At 57.9% G+C, this 19,429-nt stretch overlaps 2 protein-coding genes across 2 annotated transcripts; both read left to right on the forward strand.

The window, feature by feature from the left end:
* The first annotated feature begins 4,755 nt into the window (after window positions 1-4,755).
* LOC111145447 (H6 family homeobox 3) lies at window positions 4,756-6,450 on the forward strand. Its single transcript, XM_022500336.1, has 2 exons — window positions 4,756-5,155; window positions 5,777-6,450. Exons 1-2 carry the CDS (start codon window positions 4,756-4,758, stop codon window positions 6,448-6,450), a joined length of 1,074 nt encoding a protein of 357 aa, XP_022356044.1.
* A 10,421-nt stretch (window positions 6,451-16,871) lies between these two features.
* Window positions 16,872-18,994, forward strand: LOC111145184 (H6 family homeobox 2). Its single transcript, XM_022499902.1, has 2 exons — window positions 16,872-17,195; window positions 18,069-18,994. The coding sequence occupies exons 1-2, from the start codon at window positions 16,928-16,930 to the stop codon at window positions 18,617-18,619; spliced, it is 819 nt and encodes a 272-aa protein (XP_022355610.1). The 5' UTR covers window positions 16,872-16,927; the 3' UTR covers window positions 18,620-18,994.
* Window positions 18,995-19,429: the final 435 nt, after the last annotated feature.

Raw genomic sequence — 19,429 nt, forward strand, 5'->3', positions numbered from 1 at the left:
TCTCTCTCTGACAAATAAATAAAATCTTGGAAAAAAAAAAAAGCATGGATTTCTGGCCCATTCTGGGCTCATCCTAAAAAAACTGTATTAAGGATACCATTAACCAGAGAGAGCCCGCTTACATAGGCTGTCTGCTGTCTTTTTAACATCTGTCCTTATAACAATGCCCTGAGGCTCATTTTCCTTTAGGACTCTCTCTACCTTGCCTGTGTCATACTCTCTGTATCTCAGTTTCCTTATCTGCCAAAGAGGAATAATAATAGCACCCACCTCCCCAGGTTATAGTGCCTTCCATATAGTGGGGACTCGATGACTGTTCGTTGATATTACGCCCATGTAATTATCACCCTTAACTCTTGGGAAAGGGTTAGACATTCAGCCACTCTAAGAAAATTATACTTGACTCAGGATGCAGATGTGAGACGTCTTGCAGTCACTATCGTTAGCCAAAGGGAGGGGTCTTTGACAACATTCCTGGCAGCCCTGGAGCAAATGAGAACTTTCCAGTAAAGAGGGCCAAAGCACATACAGACTGGGGCACAGTTTCCCCGAGATCATTACTCTAGACTTTTATCAATCCTGCCTGCAAATCAAGGACCTGCTGGGTGAGAAGAGTGAAGAGCTGAAGTGTGGTCATCAGAGTCAGTGCCCACTGTGTGGGGAGCCTCCATGCCCAGGAACTTGGCAGCCTGAGCTAAAAGCCTGAGCAGACCCTCCCCACTCCATGGGTAAGCAGGTGGGCTCTCCCAGGAAGCTGTACATCCAAGGAGGACCCTGTGGAGGAAAGCAGGTGAAGTTCTGAAGAATATGGACATGTGGGGCACCTGTGTGGCTCAGTAGGTTAAGCCTCTGCCTTCGGCTCAGGTCATGATCTCAGGGTCCTGGGATCAAGCCCCACATCGGGCTCTCTGCTCAGCGGGGAGCCTGCTTCCCCCCCCCTCTGCCTGCCTCTCTGCCTACTTGTGATCTCTCTCTCTCTCTCTCTCTCTGTCAAATAAATAAATAAAATCTTAAAAAAAAAAAAAGAAAAGAATATGGACAGCTCCCCTCCCCTAGGGAACTCACTACTTACTCATTAATGTGCATATGTGTAACTGTTTTGTGTGTCTGGTGGCCACGGGAGGGGGGCAGAGGGGAAGCAGGGGAGAACACCATTCTAAGCTCTCCTTTATCAGCCCTCATTCCGTTTTGTAAAAGTTGGGTGCTAATTACTAGCATTTCCTAGGCCCCCTCTACCCTTGTCCCACTATGCTGCAGAGGCACTGTTCTCAACAGCCGTCTACCTAGGATCAGCCTGTGAGTATCCCCTCCAGTAGTCCTATTGCTGGGCTTTTTAGATTTTATAAAACGTGTTATCAAAGGACCTCAGGTTCTCATCAAGTTTTTTGAAAAATGCTATTGGCTATGATCAGGCTATGGGAAGAACCATAATTAACTAGACAAATCCTCTGGCATGGGAACTGTGAATTCATTCACTTATTCACTCGGGCATTCAGACACGAACACTAGTGCCTACTGAATACCACTGGCCCTTCCAGGGGCTCACATGGACACCTCAGGGATCAGTTACTGGCAGGAACAGAAAATGGGCCCTAAAACAGGGGCAGGAAAGGAGAGTAGGAGTGTGGGAGGCAGGTGAGACACTTCCTATGGTGGCCAGGTAAAGATCAGCAGTGATCTGCAGTCGATTTCACTCTCTGCTTCTTCAGGAATCCAGAGGAAAAATGCTTTTGTTTTCTAGCCTGGCCCGGAAGAGTAAGACAGCGATGGCTTTCAACGCTCTTCGCCGGGACAGTGGTTTCTCCCACCAAGCCTGCAGGTTCGGTTTCGAGGCTGTCCCATAGAGGGCGCTGTTTGCCTGCCGTTGAATGGAGTCCGGGGCGTGAGTAAGCAGAAGCCACGCCCCTCGCCGGAGGGCGAGTGAAGGGCTGTGTCCGCGCCAGTGGCCGCACATCCACCAGCTTTAGGGCAGCGGAAAGGAAAGATTTACTCTGTTCAATTGGCTGTTCAAGCCCAGCATCCCTGAAACTCAGGGTTTGGGCCGAGGGTGCTGAAACTCCTCTTTCTGGGCGACACACGCGCACACGGGCGCACCTGCGCGCCCCGGGAAAACTTGGGAAAACGAGAGTGAGTGAGTTCAGGTAGCCGCGCCCCCGCCGCTGTCCCGGACTCTTGTCCAGCCGGCCTGGACCCCTTGCCATCCGGGTCTAGTCCTCAGTTTCGCGGATCAGCCAAAAGCCCACTTCCCCAGCCAGAACTTTCCGGCGACGTCTGCCGGTCGCACCTTTTTCCTGGGAGATGAGCGGCTTTTCTGCTTGTCTCCGTTTAAAGGCGGCGTCCACGCGGCAGAACTTGAGCCAACTTTGCATGCGTCCGCTCCGGATAGGAGAGCTCCCACAATGCGCGCGAACCCACGCAGGGGCCTTTCTCTCGCAGCCTCCGCTGCTTGGCGGGCGGGTCGCGGCCGAGCCCCAACCCGCGTAGACCTGCGCCCGTCGAGCTATTTCTGAATTGGGGAGAAAATGACTTCTGGGTGTCCAGCACCGATTGGGTGACCTTGGCCCAGTCTCCTCTCCGGGAGCCCTGTTCCATCTATAAAACCCCAGTGTGAGACCAGCCCTACTTGAGTTTCAGGGCGATGATTGATTTCAAACTCAGATTTTGGACGCTTTGGCGGTTTGCATTCCATTAAAGCTCTGTACAAACTCAAGGGAGTAATAATAATGAGAATAATGATTGTTTATGGAAGCACCATTTACAATGCTTCCAGGTTTCCAAAGCAAAAATAAACAAAAAAATTTAAAAAAAAATAGGGTTCACTACTGCAGACGAATGTTTGCTGAAAGAAGCATTAAATGTCCGCATCGACATTTGGGGGGCAGTCTGAAGACCCGAATCAGATCAGAAAATACCCACTTCCCTACTGGGGAACCGAAGCGGTTGCACCTGCCAGGGCACGGCGGCCTTGACTTAGCTGAGAGATGGCTCTAACCCGCGCGGGGCGGGGGTGGAAGGGGGAGGCAATGGGGAAGGGAAGGAGCCATGAAAAGATCTTGGGTGTATGGAAGCTCACAATGGGTGGAGAAGAGTGATGGCCACTTTGCCGCTTTTCTCTGACCAGGGAGCTGTCTCTCGGGAAGGGACCCCACAAACAATCCTACTTTATCTGATGCTTAAATCTAGAGTCTTAAATGCCTGCCTTATGGGCTTCTTGTGTAACCTGGGGAGTTGTTTTTTAAAGTCGACGGAGTAGAGTGACTTTCGGCCCAGCTGTCCCTCAGAGGCCCAGCAGGGTTCTCTAGGGACTTGGCGGCCCTCGGGGACATGCTGCTGTGCCGCTGCCACCGCCACCACCGAGGAAGGTCCTGCCGCTGTGCCTTCGGTTCTCGTTGCTCCCTTTTAAAGCTTTAGGCAGCTCCAAACGCTGGCAGGAAAGACTTCCTAAGAGAAGTGCTGTCTTCGGGGCCGCCGGCGCGAGAGGAAGAGCGCCCTTCGGAGCGTAGCCGTCGGTGCCGCGACGCTGCTGCTTTAGCAGCCCGAGCAAGTGACACGCGGGCCTTAGCCCGTTTTGCGCGCACACGCGGGTGCGCCGAGACGCACACCCACTCCTGGTCCAGAGGACTCACTCTTCAGTTTCCAAGGGCCAAAGGCCAAGGCCACGCTGATTCCTGAGCCCGCTAACGCAGTGCAAGGACTTACACCCCGATTCCCTTCCTATCGATTAGACGGGAACCCAAATCCCCCTCTTCGTGGCCGCGCTCTTAGCAGGCTTTGGGGAACATGCTGAGGCCTCCGGACCCCAAAGGGTAGGAAAGAGCTGACTTCGCCGCGGGCGGGAGGTCGCGTCCTGCCTCCTGGGCCGGGGCTACGTGGCTCTCCAGCAGCGCGAAGGCGGCGGGACCCTGTCGAGCCCCTGGGGGCGGGGGATCGGCAGCTGCGAGCGCGGATAACCCCGAGGTGACCCGGGCGGGCCAGGCCCGCCCCTTCCCCCTCCAGCAGGCCTGGCGGCTGGAAGCGGGTCCCCGAACTGCAGGGGGGAGAGGAAGGCGCGGGCTCCGGGCGCCTAGGCTGTCAGTGCGCTCGGGCCGGGGGCGCCGCCGGCTCTGCGTCCCTCGCTCGCCTCCTGCGCTCGCCGGAGCGCTCCGAGTGCCTCTTTAGCGGGAGCCAATATCCTTTTGTGCTAATAGGCTTGTCCTCATTTGCTGCCTAATTGGACTATATAAAGCCAATAACAGGCAGGCTCTTATAGCCCGAAGCCAAAGCGCCAAAATCCGAGCGAAGGCGAGGAGGGGGCGGTGGCGGAGGCGGCTGCGGGGCCCGGACTCGGCTGCGCCTTCGCCTGCCTAATCCCATTTGCCATTGTACGCGCCCAATCGCCGTATACTCCCCGCATTTAACTTGGATGACATTTTGATTTCATCATTAGCATCCGGCGCCGGATTGACGCAGCCCCAAGCCCGGGACTGCTCCTGCCGCCTCCTCCCCGGGAGCTGCAGCCGCCGCCGAGCCGCCTCGCTCCCTCTTTGCCGCGGCTGGGCCGCTCCCCGCCCCTCAGCACCCCTCCCACATGCGAGCCCGCCCCGGCCGGGTCCTCACCCCGCCCTCCCGCCGCTGGATTTGCGCCCGGGGCGGCCCCCGACTTTGCGCCCCGTAGTTGAGTTCCGTTTATGGTCTGATTTCCGGCCGCCCGCCTGTTCGCCCGGCCGCCCGCCTGTCCCGATCCCTCCCTCCCCGGGACCCGGAGGAGAGGGGACCATGCCGGAGCCCGGGCCGGACGCCCCTGGCACCGCTAGCGCGCAGCCCCCGCCGCCGCCGCCCCCACCTCCCGCGCCCAAGGAGTCCCCGTTCTCCATCAAGAACCTGCTCAACGGAGACCACCACCGGCCGCCCCCTAAGCCGCAGCCGCCCCCACGGACGCTCTTTGCGCCGGCCTCCGCCGCTGCTGCCGCCGCCGCTGCCGCCGCCGCTGCGGCCAAGGGGGCTCTGGAGGGCGCCGCGGGCTTCGCGCTCTCGCAGGTGGGCGACCTGGCTTTCCCTCGCTTTGAGATCCCGGCGCAGAGGTTTGCCCTGCCCGCGCACTACCTGGAGCGCTCCCCGGCCTGGTGGTACCCCTACACCCTGACCCCCGCCGGCGGCCACCTCTCGAGACCTGAAGGTACCGACCTCTCTTTGAACTTTCGTTGTTCTCCCCCGCGCGCCAGTACCGTCCCCGCCCCGCGCCGCCTCCCACCTCAACCCTGAGACCCCCGCGCCCTCCAACCCGCCCTTTGGCCAACTTCCTCCGGCCCCTGGCTTGCATCTACTGCCCGCGCGCCCGGTTGCGCCGCCCGGGAATCCAATCCCACTTGGTGAGAAAAGGAGGTGGATTCGGAACCCGGGGCGCGGCGCTTCCCGGGAAAAGTGGCCTGGGGTGTGAATGGGGAGGCTTCAGCCGGCTGGGACCGGGGACGGGGCCTGGATGGAGGCAATGACCGGTGGGCCTAGGCCAGAGGCGAATCTCTCCGTAGGCCCCTGGCGGGAGATCTGAGGGCTAGAAAGGAAGCGGTCGCTCTGCCACCGTCCGGGTCTCTCGCCTGCCCCCGGGAGGAAGGGGATCCCAGGGTGCGGAGGCCCTGCCCTGGCCCAGCCGGGAAGGAGGCCCACGGGAACGGAGAGGCCTCGAGGCCTGGGGCCCAGAGGCCGGCGCGGATCGAGCCTTCGGCCCCCAGGCGCCAGGCCCCGCTGAAGGCTGTGTCGGTGTGCGTGTGTGTGCGTCCGTCTGTCTGTCTCTCCCCAGCTTCGGAGAAGGCCCTCCTGCGAGACTCCTCCCCTGCTTCGGGAACGGATCGCGACTCCCCCGAGCCGCTGCTCAAAGCCGACCCCGACCACAAGGAGCTGGACTCCAAGAGCCCGGACGAGATCATTCTGGAGGAGAGCGACTCGGAGGAAGGCAAGAAGGAGGGCGAGGCAGCGGCGGGAGCGGCCGGGGCGAGCGTGGGGGCGGCGGCGGCGACGCCGGGCGCCGAGGACTGGAAGAAGGGCGCGGAGAGCCCGGAGAAGAAGCCCGCGTGCCGCAAAAAGAAGACGCGCACGGTCTTCTCGCGCAGTCAGGTCTTCCAGCTCGAGTCCACCTTCGACATGAAGCGCTACCTGAGCAGCTCGGAGCGCGCCGGCCTGGCCGCGTCGCTGCACCTCACCGAGACGCAGGTCAAGATTTGGTTCCAGAACCGCCGCAACAAGTGGAAGCGGCAGCTGGCGGCCGAGCTGGAGGCGGCCAACCTGAGCCACGCCGCGGCGCAGCGCATCGTGCGGGTGCCCATCCTCTACCACGAGAACTCGGCTGCCGAGGGCGCCGCGGCCGCGGCCGCGGGGGCCCCGGTGCCTGTCAGCCAGCCGCTGCTCACCTTCCCGCACCCCGTGTACTACTCGCACCCGGTGGTCTCCTCTGTGCCGCTGCTACGGCCCGTCTGAGGCCCGACAGGGGAGGGGGAGGGAGCGCCCGGCCGCCTTCCCAGATCCCGGAGGAGACTGGGCCGGGCCGAGGGCGCCGAGACGTCCAGCGGCCTTCGGGAACCGGGGCTTCGGCTCGCCGCCCCGGCCTCCCCTCCCCCAATCGATAGCGTTTTGTAAGTATTTGCAATGCATTTTCGTGCAATTCACCCCTAACGGATTTGAGGCGCTTCCCCTCTTACTTTTGGTTTTGGTTCTATTAAGAAAGAGCAGGAAAAAGACAAAATTCCCGGGTCATATACTTCGTCCGAAAGCTTTTGTAAAAGATGCAACTCTTCCCCCTAAATTTGCATTGCGCTGTGGCTTTTTGGTTTTATTTTTATAGAAGAGAAATAAGCCGCAGAAACCTAAATCCCTTTTAGTTTATTCACTTTCTATAGAACTATTTTCAGAAGTCCAGAGAGAGAGAGAGTGAAGGAGATAATTCACACTATCCTACTTTTATTCCTGGATTTCTGGGTGTGGTTCTCCCTCTCCAGCCCCAGTTATCCTGCCCAATTTTCAGAATCTGAGAAGCTCCTGGTAGGAACCCCGGCAAAGGCCGCTTTTCCCACAGAGGTGTGTCACCGTTGGGCTCTTCATCCATCCTGCTTTGTGACTGTAAAATTCTCTAAGTGTTTAAAGGGAAAAGACAAGACAGCCCCAAATTAGACTTCTGATTATTGAAACAACTCCACATCTGGCCCGGTGTGAGTGGTCTTATTTATTAGTAGCATTTACTTTCGGGATTTCATTTGTTGGTAAATTATTATTATTACTATTATTGCTTTGTTCCCCGTTTTGAGAGAGTGATTTCAATATTTAAAAAAAAAAAAGGATCTGTCTTTTATCCTCTCCCCCCCTTTTTTGTTCTGCAGTAACTGTTGGACTTTTGACCTGTGCAATATTGTACAAAATTTCCTGGGAGCCTGGTCTCTTTCTCCATGGAGAGGAGCAGACGTTTTCACTGTGTAATCCTGGTCATTCGTTTGGGAGGAGAAAATTAAGAAGGGGGAAGGAGGGAGGAAAGAAACAAGGATAGGTAGCAATGCTCAAAGGTAGCAATGCTCAAAATACTGGAGCGCTTTAAGTGAAGGACAATCAATTTAGGAAAATTTTAACTTATTTGATATGTGTACAGATTTCTTGTAAAGTTCACCCTCAACTCCACAGGGCTCCTGGCTCTGCCACCCAATCTGTTTTCTTTCTGTTGGCTACACCTGTTGTTCTGCGATAGCTTGTCCTTCTCCCTACCCCCCACCTCCCTCGTCACTGCCCGGGTTCAGTCCCTTTTTAAGAAAAAGAGAAAAAGGCCCACAAAATATTGTTACACTTAATGTTGTCGTGAAACTGAATTAATTAAAAAGAAAAGAAAAGTGATGCGTTTCGTGTTGCCAGAGTGTGTAACTTCGGACGATTTTCCGCAGAGCAGGTGTCTCTGAAACTGTTTTTTCTGCCTCGCTCCCCGGCTGCCTCTGCGCTCGCTGAGTCCAACGTGGACGCACATCCCCGCAATCCAGGAGGCGCCAGAGACAGAGGCGGCTTTGTTCGCTACCAGGGCTGCTCTCTCCCTAGTGTCTTTTGCGGCTTGCAAAGCTCTGCGCTCAGGGGAGAATGCCGGGCGGAAGAGGCGAGAACCTAAGCTTATCTAGTTTGAGAAATTGAGCGAAGCGGCAGCCGCGCGAGCCGAGAACTGGCTGGTAAATTTCCGATCGCAGTGCCACAGCCTCGCATTCCGCGCCCAGGCCACGGTTCCTTCAAGAGCCGTGAGCTTCGGGGCAGGACATTCCCGAGCACTGGTTCGCGGGCTTGGATTGTGCTGGGCTCCGTTGCATCTAGAAGGGGGCTGGGGAAGAAGGGTGGGAACTTAGAATTTAGCTGTGGCCAGAGGCGGGTCTCTAAGTTCTGCTGGGAGAAGCGGGATGGAGAGAGGGCAGACCCAGGGAGACCGACCACCTCCCGGTCAGGGAGGCATCCCCAGGGCTTGAGGAACTGTGGCTCTCCGGGCGGCTCGGGTAGGGGCGCGGTCCCGGTGTGCCAGGGAACACAGACCATCCGACTGTGGCAGCGGCCACTGAGAGGAAATTGTCTCCTCCCAGCCAGGCCCTTTTCTGTCCACCGGCGCCCACCACCTCCAGGGCAACCTCTCTGGTCTGCTGTCCCTGTCTGGCCCATCCCCGGAAGCGCAAAGCTCGAGGTTCCCACGCGCTCCGTGGGCAGCCTGCGGAGGCGCAGGGCGCCGGGAACTGCTGGGAAGCGCGAGTCCGCTGGCAGAAGCAGGTTCTTGGGCGGTCCTTGCCGACTGCAGGGCTGCCTGCCTTAGAGCATGGGGTCTGTACGCCCAGCTCCTGGCAGGGCAAGTTTGAACCTGGGGAGCCAGAAGGGGGAGATGAAGAACCTGTAGACGGTGAAGATTCCGAAGAGCACACCGCCTGCGCGTCCGCTGGGGAGCGCCTGCACGCGCTCCCATCCCCTCTCTCAGTGCTTTGCTGGGTTCCTCAAACCCAATGGACACAGCTGAATCTACTATGGCTGAAATGTTGAGTATCCTTTCCTATTGACGGGCAACTGCCCCCACATAAACTGGCATACGTATTTATGGCACAATTTTAGCCTGAACCTCAGTGAAAATAGATCTCCCTTTATTTCCCTGTGGTTTGGAATAAAAACGAGGGTATGTGTCCTAAATGAAAAATAAACAGAAATTCGGGATCAAAATATGTTGTTCCTTGTGTTACCTGCAAACACAGAGATGCCTTTTACTGTTGGCAATACTAACCGTGGGACAGGCCAATAACAGCTCATTAAAAATAATGTTGCAATAGCAAACATGTCCTTAGAGTTTACAGCCAGAACATGATGCTATCAAACGCCAAGAAAATACTTCTTTATTTGTGTTTGGATTCTAGAAAACGGTTCTTGACTGACCCAGTCTTTACAAAGTCAAGAAATAACTGGTTCCCCGTGCACACAATTTATCCTTTGTCCTGCTCCCGGTGGCCTCTCTTTCCCTCCTATTGGGGAGCCCCGCTGCCCTGTACCGGTAGGTTTCTCCGTGGAGCCACCGTGCCTGCCCTAGGGGAGAAGGGCAGCGTCAGACCTCCAGGGACTGGCGGCTGTGTGAGCCTAGAAGCTGACCCAGGTGGGAAACTTCCGCTTCCCTCTTGTCTGGTCAGGGTGGTCGTATTTCTCACGATGGGAGAGAAAGAATTGAGCCTCAGTGTGGGGGCACCAAGCATCACTGCTCACAAGGAAACATCCTAGGCTCTACTGCAGGGCTTTCCAAGGCCTCGGTGTCAGGAGAGCCCAAGAAACCTCTCGGTGCATGTGGGTCTGTCACATCTGGAGAGCTGGTTGGGGTCAGCTTCCCCTCCAAAGAACGCCCTTCCCCACTCCCATTCCCCCAGGAATTGCCAGGGGCTGCTGGAACCATTCAGCAGGAGGGGGCTATCTGAAGGAATGAGGGTACCTCTATGCACGCAATTCGTCCAGGACGTTCCACTGTGGGACGTCAGCCCTTGTCCCCTACGCTAGGACAGTGGACCAACACCCCAGATTTTATACATTCACCCTCCTTGCCCTCCCACCATAGAACCTAGCTTTCATTCCACCTACCCTAACTTCAGAGCCTTCCCTATCTGTACCCCCCTATTAATCTTCAAGTCAGTGCAAATGACACGTTGTTCTGGCGAAATCCTTCCTGTATCATCCAAATAGACACACCAGCAAACCCCACATAGGATGCACTCACGTGTGACATTAACACTCACCACACACACACACACACACACACACACACTTTAGGTAGACCTTTACAGACCTGTATCCAGTGGCCCACTGTACACCCACCCGCATATTTTAGCATTACAGCTATCGCTAACACACAGAATCAGGCACACTTTGTTTGAGATGACCCTGGGTAGCTGGTTTTCTCTGATGGCCCCAGACTAAGGCAAGCTGGGTAGAATCCCATGGAAAGGACTGAGCCTGAAAGCAGTCCAGCAGGAAGGCCTCGTTCCTTCCTTCTCTCTCACCTGCGACAAAGCAGCGGAGCCTGCCAGCACCCCGCCGCAGACTCCCATACTTCTGTGGGCCGGGACCTGCCTCGGAGCCGAGGTCCCCACAATGTGGGTCTCTGCCAGTCTGAGCGCCCTCGATCGCCCGCGGGCGCTGGGAGAGCGCGCAGTCAGCGCCTGAGCTGTTTCTGTTAGCAACACAGATGTATTTCTTTTATTTGATAGTAAATAGAGCAGGTTTGTGTACATCAAACAGCAGCAAGACAGATATAAACTGCCCCCCCCTCCCCGTCACCGGGCGCTCATTCTGAACCGGGACGTCCTCTTGGCAGGCTCCCCGCACACCAGAGCCAGAGGCCTGGCGGGGAGAACCCCAGAGTGTTCCGTCTTCCCACTCTCAGAGCGCGCGCTGGAGGGTAGAACTGGGAGAAAGAGGAGAAGGCCCGGTCGGTGAGATTTGCTTTCTCTTCTGTAGGCGGGCACGCGCCGGGCCAGCTATGGCCTGGGCTTTGGGGGTGGGGGTCCGAGGAACGGGGATCGGAGGAATGGGGCCCAGAGGGCCGAGCAGCCTTTGGCAGCTTCAGCTAGGCCGCCCCACGTTGTAGGGCTTCCCGGGCCGGGGCCATACTCCCAGTGTACGCGCGGGACACTTCAGCTTCCCTCGAGGGGCCCTGTGGGGTGCAGACTCGACTGCCTGCCTCCAAGATTCCATTTTGCCCCACCTCTTGCGGTTGTCCGCACCCCGCGACCCAGTGGCCTCTCCAGGAGCCTCTCCCTTTTAGCGACCTAAAACCAGACTCCGCAAAGCAGCTAAGAAAAGATCTCTCCACTGGGTCGCCAAGACAGAGATAGGGTGCAAGAACCATGAGCACCACAGAAATCCCCTCTTAGGATCCAAAGCACAGCTGGGCAAGCTCAGGGGACTCGTCCTGCCAGGGTGCGGACACGTGGCCCCGCAGAGAAAATCCGCCAGGCTCCTCCTCCAGGCTTCCCGCCCACTCTCTGCCCACCACCTCGCCCTGTCTGCCGGCTCTCTCTGGCTGCTGGGTGCCCGTGGTCCGAGCATCCCGGTGTGGGCTTCTGGAAGTGTGCGCGCCCTTGTGTGCGCGTGCGCCCGCGCCCAGTAGAGGCGCGCTGCGCGGATGTTGACCCTTTGACCTATAAACAATGGGAGAGGTGTTGGGGGGGGGGTGTCAAGAGAGAGAAAAAGGCCGCAAAGGTAACTAGGCCGGCTGTACTTTGAAGCCCTGACTGCTCCGACAGGATCTTGAGTTGAGATTTGGGGACACTTGTCTCCTTGCGTGGCCCCCTCCTGTGGAAGTACTCTAAAGGCTTCTCGGGTGGAGAGCAGGTCTCAGACTGCAGCACAGCCTTAGCCCTCTCTGGGGTCCATTTAACCGTCTGGGATTACTTCCCACCCTTCTGCCTCTAGGGTCCCCTAGACCTTCATTCAAGCCTCAGGCAGTTTCAGAGACCTGGGGCAGGGGGTGGCAGGAAGCTGCGTGCCTCCTTGGAGAGTTCCCAGGCAGTGCACACTGGCTGTACTCGCCCAGATCCCCTTATCGGCTGCCGCTCCAGGCGACGAGTCTGCGGGGTGAAACTGCCCCAAATCTGGGTCGCCGGGGTCCCAAAGGGATTGTTTCTGGTTGCGGTGGAAGGAGAGGAAAAAGAGCTGGGGTAGAAGACTAGAGCGAGCGAACAAGCTCCGAGGAGAGCGCGTTGGCACCCATCGCTTAGTCCAGAGAAGCCAGGTGGAGTCACCTGGTGTGCCTCACCGGAGCGCTAATGTCTTAAAGAAATAGAAAGAATCCCCTTCTTTCCTGAGCTCCTTCGCCGCCCTCGCCCCCTTGGTGATGGAGTGCACGCATCAGATTTTCATCAAAGTTCTATTAAGTGAAACATAGGTTGCAGGGCACCCTTTGATTGAAACAGTTTAAATTTTAATTGTGTTTTTAATTTGACATATAGTTGCAGAAAGGAATGACACTGCGTCGCCAAGGGGCGGTCGATTTTCTTAATTTCTCCCAGAGGAATTGATGAGTCTATCAGGCCACTAGATTGGAAACCCATTAAAGCTCTCTGGTTATGCCGTTAATTGGAACTTGATGGATGTGGGGGGGGCGGTGTCGGGACTCGGCTATGCTGATCCAATCTTCATGACTTTCTGTTTTCCAATAAATTACACAATTCATTTTCCAGCCGCAGATTACATAAATTGTACACCTCTGGGGCTCTCTTTTTCAAATAGGGAGCCCTTTTCCCCAAAAGCCTATTGCAAGATGTCATTTGCACCAAAGAACGAACAGCAGAGGTCCTTGAATGAAAATCGAAACATAATCAACGTTTATACTTAGAAAATTTATTGAGATCATTTTCTCTGGTATTTCCTTATTTTAAAGTTTGGACGCACCATATATCATAATCCACTCCCTTAAAGGTGGGGGGGCAGACTGTGTTTAATATTTATCGAAGCTTGATTCCAAGATCAAACTTGTTTATGACTTCATCTGTCATTTCGGAGGGAGCCTCCTTCCATTACCCGGCTCAGCCAGCCTATTTCCCAACCGCTGCAGAGCAGAGAGGATCAATTTTTATTAGGCTCCTCGGCAAGTTTGCTCTGGGCCGCTTTAATATTGAGCAGCGGCATAATCTCGAGATCTAAACTTTAAGCGTCCTTTCAGCCTCGGAGAGTTTATCATTCCTTAGAACCCGTTTGTGTCTAATTCCTAGGGAGGGGGCGATCCCCAAAATGAGGAGGGGCCATACTCCAGAGTTTGGGCTGTTGATCCGAACGCTGTAGGGAGGGGCGGAGCTATCCTTAGACTAGGAGGGTGGGGCGGGAGGTGGTACAGAGTTGAAAGATTGCCACACTTGAGGACTGAGAGACGGGGTGTCTGTGGGGGGTGGTTCCTAGAGCTGAGGGTTCCTGGGAGTGTGTTTTTTAGCTGTGCTGGACCCAGGAGAGGACGTCTGGGCCCTTGCGCTCTGGGTGAAGTCTCGGGGACCCCCGGATGCCTCAAAGGGTTGGCGGGAAGATCGAGTCTTGGCCTTCCGGCCCCTGCTGCGTGACTGCTACCAGTGCCCTAGGGGCCGTAGCCCCCGCCGGTGACCAGCTGAGAATTGCAAGGGAGACCCCAGAGGAGAGTCCTTCAGGTTGCAGAGCCAGGAGTCTGCCTGGTCTCTGCCATGGCCTCCCTGCCTCCGTCAGGCGCCCACCATCACTTCCCTGGCTCAGGGCAGAGTGTGAGTGAGTGTGTGTGTGTGTGTGTGTGCGCGCGCACTAGTCGGAGCTCAGCGAACGTCTGCTGACTCAATGCGTGCGAAGGCGTAAGCGTTTATGCAAGTGCGTGCGTACGGCTTAATGTGTGCGCGTCTGAAGATGTGCGGGGTGGGAAGGTGGCGTAGGCTCTGCAGGACTCACAGCGCGCCTCTGTGTAGACCAAACTGTCAATGCGAGGGGAGATAGCGAACAAACGGAGTACGAGGGAAGCCAGATGGCTCCTTTCGACTTCCCAAACTAGCCTGGGGTGAGGGGTGGGGCGAGGTTTGTGGGGTCGCGGGGCTGCGTAGTTTCCTAGTTTTGAGTCCCCAAATCAGTCCTCAAACCTCAGCACACCCCACCCCGCTACACTCCCCTCCCCACTCTCGCTACTCCTGGCCTTGGACCTGCTTCTCCGAGGTCCATCCCTAGAGGCCTGTCCACTGCCTCACATGCTCCCCGCTCGGGCAGAGGCCAACTCCTTGGGTCCTTGACCGCACCCATACATCTGCCTCAGCGGTCTCCAGATAGCAGAGGTCCTTACAGTCTCCCCCGCAGCCGTTCCCCAAACTCCGTGCCAAAGCCTGCTCCACCCCTCGTCCCTCCCAAGGGCCTGCAATTGGCAGTGGAACAACCTTGAGCTTCAATCTTCCCTACTCTGCTCGGGCTGGTCAATTTCCCCCACTGGGCCTCAGTGTCCCCGTCTGTACAACGGCGATGAAGATCTGCACCACAGGTTTGCTATGAGGATTAAAGTGAAGAATGATAGGACGCTCCCGGCGTGTTCCAGGTTGCTGGGGCCAAGTATTTACTAATTAGAAGGGTCCAACCAATGCTCCCCTCCCCCGCAACTCCCGTATTCTTCCCCAGAGGGGGCGGCCTCCACTCTCTGGGTTGGCCCATTTCCCTTGGGGTAGCGTCCGCCGGAGCCGCGAGACAGCGCCCACTCGGGGTACTTGAGGCAGGCGGAGAGGGCGCAGGCGGGTGAGAGAGTCGGCTGTGTCTTTCCAGGAACCTCCCCTCTAACCCCCAGCCATGCGGGAGCGCGCGGGACAGGCTGCGACGTGGCCCCCGAGCCTGCGCCGTGGCCGCGCAGAGAGGACGCACAAATTGTATTTCAGCGCCGGGTCCTTCCGGGTTAATGAGCTGACACCATGATTAAAGCTGACCATTTGTAATGTGTCTCGACCCCGCCGCCGAGCCCTGAAGAGGTTAATGCGGTGACGGAGGCCGGCACCTGCCCCTCGCCGGCCTCCCGGGCCGTGGCGCACAGCCCGTAGCCTCCACCCCCTCGCCTGCCCCTGCTCGGCTGCGCCGCCGACTCCTAATCAATTAGCCCATTAACGAGCCCTTCGAGGAGTTAAGTAGCGAGAGGTTCTGCCACGGGTAGGGCTGCAGTCGGTAACTCACCGCGGCTAATGATATTATAAGCGCGTTACTCAATAACCCCGCGCGGCGCGGGCAAGGAGGGAACTGCGCCGTCATGGTGCAGGGTCTGGACATTTGTGGGGACTGATTCTAGAGTCTCCTATCACCTTGGTTGCTTTTGGGGGGATATCCTAGGAGCGGGGGCTCCCAAGAGCTCTTGGTCCAGCAATCCCAAGGCCGCAGCCCCTGGGAAGGGGAAGAGGGACGGGAAACGGGGGAGAGTGGTCTTGCCTGAGCGCCTTGGGGCCTTACCTCACCTTCGTTTCCTCCATGCTTGTATGGACAACTGTGCCTCTGTACCGTTTTGCCGGCACTAGGCTGTTTCTAGACCCAGTAACAGCCGATCCGGGAATTACAGGGGCGAGAGCCAGGGCTTAGAGGAGGCCGCTCGGAGGGAACGAACCACGGTTTATTGAACACTTACCCGCGCCTCTGAGATGGCCACTTTGACCTAACCTAACTTCTTCGAGGTAAGCATTGCTTCCTCTAATTTTAGGAAGGGAGGAAACCAATGCTCAGAAAGTTTTAGTAGCATACCCAAAGCTACCCAGATGAGATTTGAATCAACTTTGCCTAATTCTAAAACCATAACCTGTTCTCGCCTTCTTCCTACATCAAAGAGCTTCTATTTCTGCAGCAATTCCGTGGTCTGCAGTCTTTGCCAAAACTGGAAAATCACTTGTGAAGCCGAATGTGGGCTGTGGGCTAGCCAGCAAAAGTTTACAGAGTACCTACTATGGACTCCTAGTGCTTCTGGGCTTTCCACGCCTTTTCCACTCCTACCTAATGCCATCCTCAAAACAGGGGAAAGGAGGAGGTGCTACTGAGAAGTTCATGTGAGGTACCCTGTGAGGGTAGTGAGGCTCTAACTGGAACTGGACTTGTCCTAGTTCATGCAGTCTGTAAGTGGTGGTGCTGGGACTTGAACCAGGATCTCTTGCAACAAGATCCCACCCTCAAAGATCATGCAGGCCTGTGGGGCCTGTGATGGGGTGAGATCTGTAGGGTGGGGTGGCCAGAAGTTGTCTACTCCCGGGCCTCCCAGTTAAGCTCCCAGGAAGGGCATCAGTACCGAAGCGCATGCTCTTAAACCCCTTCCCTCCCTTGCCGAATGCAGCGGTCTACCCGGCGCCAGCTCTGCACGCCCGCCGCCGGTCCCCGGGACTTCGAGTTCCTCCCACCGAGGCACTGGACCACTCCAGCTCGGAGCCCCGCGCTGCCCCCTGCCCCTCAAGGGGGCCGGAGGCGGAGCGGTGGGAGTCACCACAGAGGCTAGGAACCTGGGCTGGAATCTACATGCTGCTTTCGGCCCGGCTGTCCCTGGTTGGACACAGCTGATGCCCGCCGGCTTCTCGGCGCGCTCCGGGGCGCACAGTGGCTGCGTGCCCGGCCTGGGCTTTTTGAAAATTTCCGGGGCCGCTCGGCGGCGCTGCGATTGGCCGCGTCCCGGTAACCTCTATGCAAATGAGGCCGCGCCACCTCCGCGCCGGCGGAGACCCGCGGAGCTGGCGGGCAAGGAAGGGGCATTCGCCGCGGGGCTGGGCGGGCGCACCCAGAGCCGGGCAGGCAGCGATCCTGCGCAGCCATCCGATGCCCGCGTGTCCCCCGCGCAAAGGGGACGCCTCACCAGCTTCGCCGCCCCCTCCCCCTGGCTCCCCTCCCCGCCCCTCCCCCCGCCTGCCTGCCTGCACCACCTTCCACCCAGATCGTCTCTAAAGGGAGTTCTTGGTTTCCTCCGATTTCTTATGAACCCAGGATGGGCAGCAAGGAAGATGCAGGCAAGGGGTGTCCGGCGGCCGGCGGCGTCTCCAGCTTCACCATTCAGTCCATCCTGGGCGGGGGCCCCTCGGAGGTGCCACGAGAGCCCGCCGGCTGGCCGGCCAGGAAGCGCAGCCTGTCCGTGTCCTCGGAGGAGGAGGAGCCGGACGACGGCTGGAAGGCACCTGCCTGCTTCTGCCCAGACCCGCACGGCCCCAAGGAGCCGGGCCCCAAGCATCACCCCCCCATCCCCTTTCCTTGCCTGGGTAAGGATCGCACGCCGCCGGGCCGGCCGCGAGCAAGCTCTAGGGGAGGGAAGCTGTGCCGGGGTGCAGGGCCCCTCTGGCCAGAACCCCGGCCACCCGGGGTCCAGGGAGGAGGGGAGGGGACACGCGCGCGATGCTGTCTCCTCCTCCCGGAGGGAGCTCGGGAGGTGACAGGAACGGTCTTGGATGAGGCTGGGTTGGAAGCAGCGTATACCACAGCGGGCCGGTGCGGGGCGGGCCGCACACACGGCTTTGCCCTCAATATCCCCCTTGTACATCGGTCGGACACTTTCCGAACAAGAGGTCTAGAGGTCCGGTCCCAGCGGTCCTTCTGTCTCTACCGCAATCTCTTCCAGCTTCTTTTTTCTCCTCGCTTCCTCTCCCCGCCCCCCCTCGGCCTGATTACCACTCCAAGATGATTGACAATGGTGCCTTTCAGAGATGGTTCCTCTTCACAACACTGACGAAGGGGAGCCCCGCGTTAGTCCTTAGCGTGATTTCCGAACAAACGGCCTGTGAAATGATGCCTCCCGATAAAGCTCGGGGAACTCTTCCAGCTCAGTTATTACAAGGCAAAATCACCTTTTAAAATGATACTAGTGCCCCCCTCCCCCCGTCCAGACTTGCTCCCCGTTGCCACATGTCCTTTCTCCGAAGCTGGGGGGGGGCACAGAGACCCCATACTCTCGAAGTAGCTGGGTCCCGCTGCCTTTTCAAAGCTAGGGTGCTGGGCTTCGGGTTCCAGCGAGAGGGAGAAGAGGAAGGCGTTGGGACCAAGGCTGCAGCCCCCTGCCATCCCCCTGGCCTCGGCCAGGACTGGGGGTCTCGGAGGCTCCCCGACTCCATCCCTCCCTGTCTGTTCTCCCTCCCCAGGTACCCCCAAGGGCAGCGGAGGCGCGGGGCCGGCGAGCTCGGAGCGCACGCCTTTCCTCTCCCCGTCACACCCGGACTTTAAGGAAGAAAAAGAGCGGCTGCTGCCCGCGGGCTCGCCGTCGCCGGGGCCCGAGCGGCCGCGGGACGGCGGCGCCGAGCGGCAGGCGGGCGCCAAGAAGAAGACGCGCACGGTCTTCTCGCGCAGCCAGGTGTACCAGCTCGAGTCCACCTTCGACATGAAGCGCTACCTGAGCAGCTCGGAGCGCGCCTGCCTCGCCTCCAGCCTGCAGCTCACCGAGACCCAGGTCAAGACTTGGTTCCAGAACCGCCGCAACAAGTGGAAGCGGCAGCTCTCGGCCGAGCTGGAGGCGGCCAACATGGCGCACGCCTCGGCGCAGACTCTGGTGGGAATGCCGCTGGTGTTCCGGGACAGCTCGCTGCTGCGCGTGCCGGTGCCGCGCTCGCTCGCCTTCCCCGCGCCGCTCTACTACCCCGGCAGCAACCTCTCGGCCTTACCTCTCTACAACCTCTACAACAAGCTCGATTACTGAGCGGCCGCCGGCCCGCGCCGCGCTCTCCCGGCCGCCTCCAGCGGCGTCCCCTGCCCCCTCCCTCCCCGGGGCTCCGGCGCGGGCCGGTGCGTTGCCAGGAATATTAAGAAATACACCATGTGTATTCATTATCTCTTATTTATGGCCTCTGCCCTACTTTTTGTTTTGATTGTTTCGGGTTATTTATCGGCATTTCTCAAGCCAGATCGCCGCTTTCTAGCCAAAACAAGCCAATACGCTTTGAAAACCATTTTGGAGGGGATGTTCTCGGGTGGCGGTGGGAAAGGGAGTTCCGGCCAGATCTACACTGATTGGTAGGGAAAAAAAAAAAATCAGAAAAACACCAACAGAACCAGGTACACTCCTCTCCCCATACATACACCTGTATGGACGTACATGCACACAGCCGGCCAAGCCAGCGGGGGCTTCGGACAATGATCTCAACGCCTCTTTTTGTTTTCCTCGTCCCGAGGATGGGCAGGAGGAGACCTCAGATCTGTAAATATTTTTAAAGAGGAAAAAAAAAAATAAAACATTTTAAGCATCGTTGCTAATTTTGGTGAGATTGATTGCCCAGCGAGCTAATGCGCGGCTTTACTCGATTTTCGGCGGAGGCGCGCGGCAGTAGAGGGCTTGCTCGCCCCACGTGGCGGGTGGGACTGCGGTCAGGGGTTAAAGGCGGGGGCCTCCGCGCTGCCGCGGCCGCACGCGGGCTAGAGCTGCGCCGGCTTCCACTCCCTGGTGCCCATAGACCTGCAGCACGCTGAGGCGCACCTGGGCCGGAATCCAGATCCGGAGCCCGGGCGGAGA

The sequence above is a fragment of the Enhydra lutris genome, unplaced genomic scaffold, assembly GCF_002288905.1.
Source record: "Enhydra lutris kenyoni isolate GAN:26980312 unplaced genomic scaffold, ASM228890v2 scaffoldscaffold12, whole genome shotgun sequence".
Lineage (NCBI taxonomy): Eukaryota > Metazoa > Chordata > Mammalia > Carnivora > Mustelidae > Enhydra > Enhydra lutris.

What these genes read in the sequence shown, in the direction of transcription:
- LOC111145447 (XM_022500336.1), top strand. Translation starts at nt 4,756, where the DNA reads ATGCCGGAGCCCGGGCCGGACGCCCCTGGCACCGCTAGCGCGCAGCCC. An exon ending in CCACCTCTCGAGACCTGAAG is followed by an intron (nt 5,156 to 5,776) that starts GTACCGACCTCT and finishes GTCTCTCCCCAG; the next exon opens with CTTCGGAGAAGGCCCTCCTG.
- LOC111145184 (XM_022499902.1), top strand. Translation starts at nt 16,928, where the DNA reads ATGGGCAGCAAGGAAGATGCAGGCAAGGGGTGTCCGGCGGCCGGCGGC. An exon ending in CATCCCCTTTCCTTGCCTGG is followed by an intron (nt 17,196 to 18,068) that starts GTAAGGATCGCA and finishes CTCCCTCCCCAG; the next exon opens with GTACCCCCAAGGGCAGCGGA.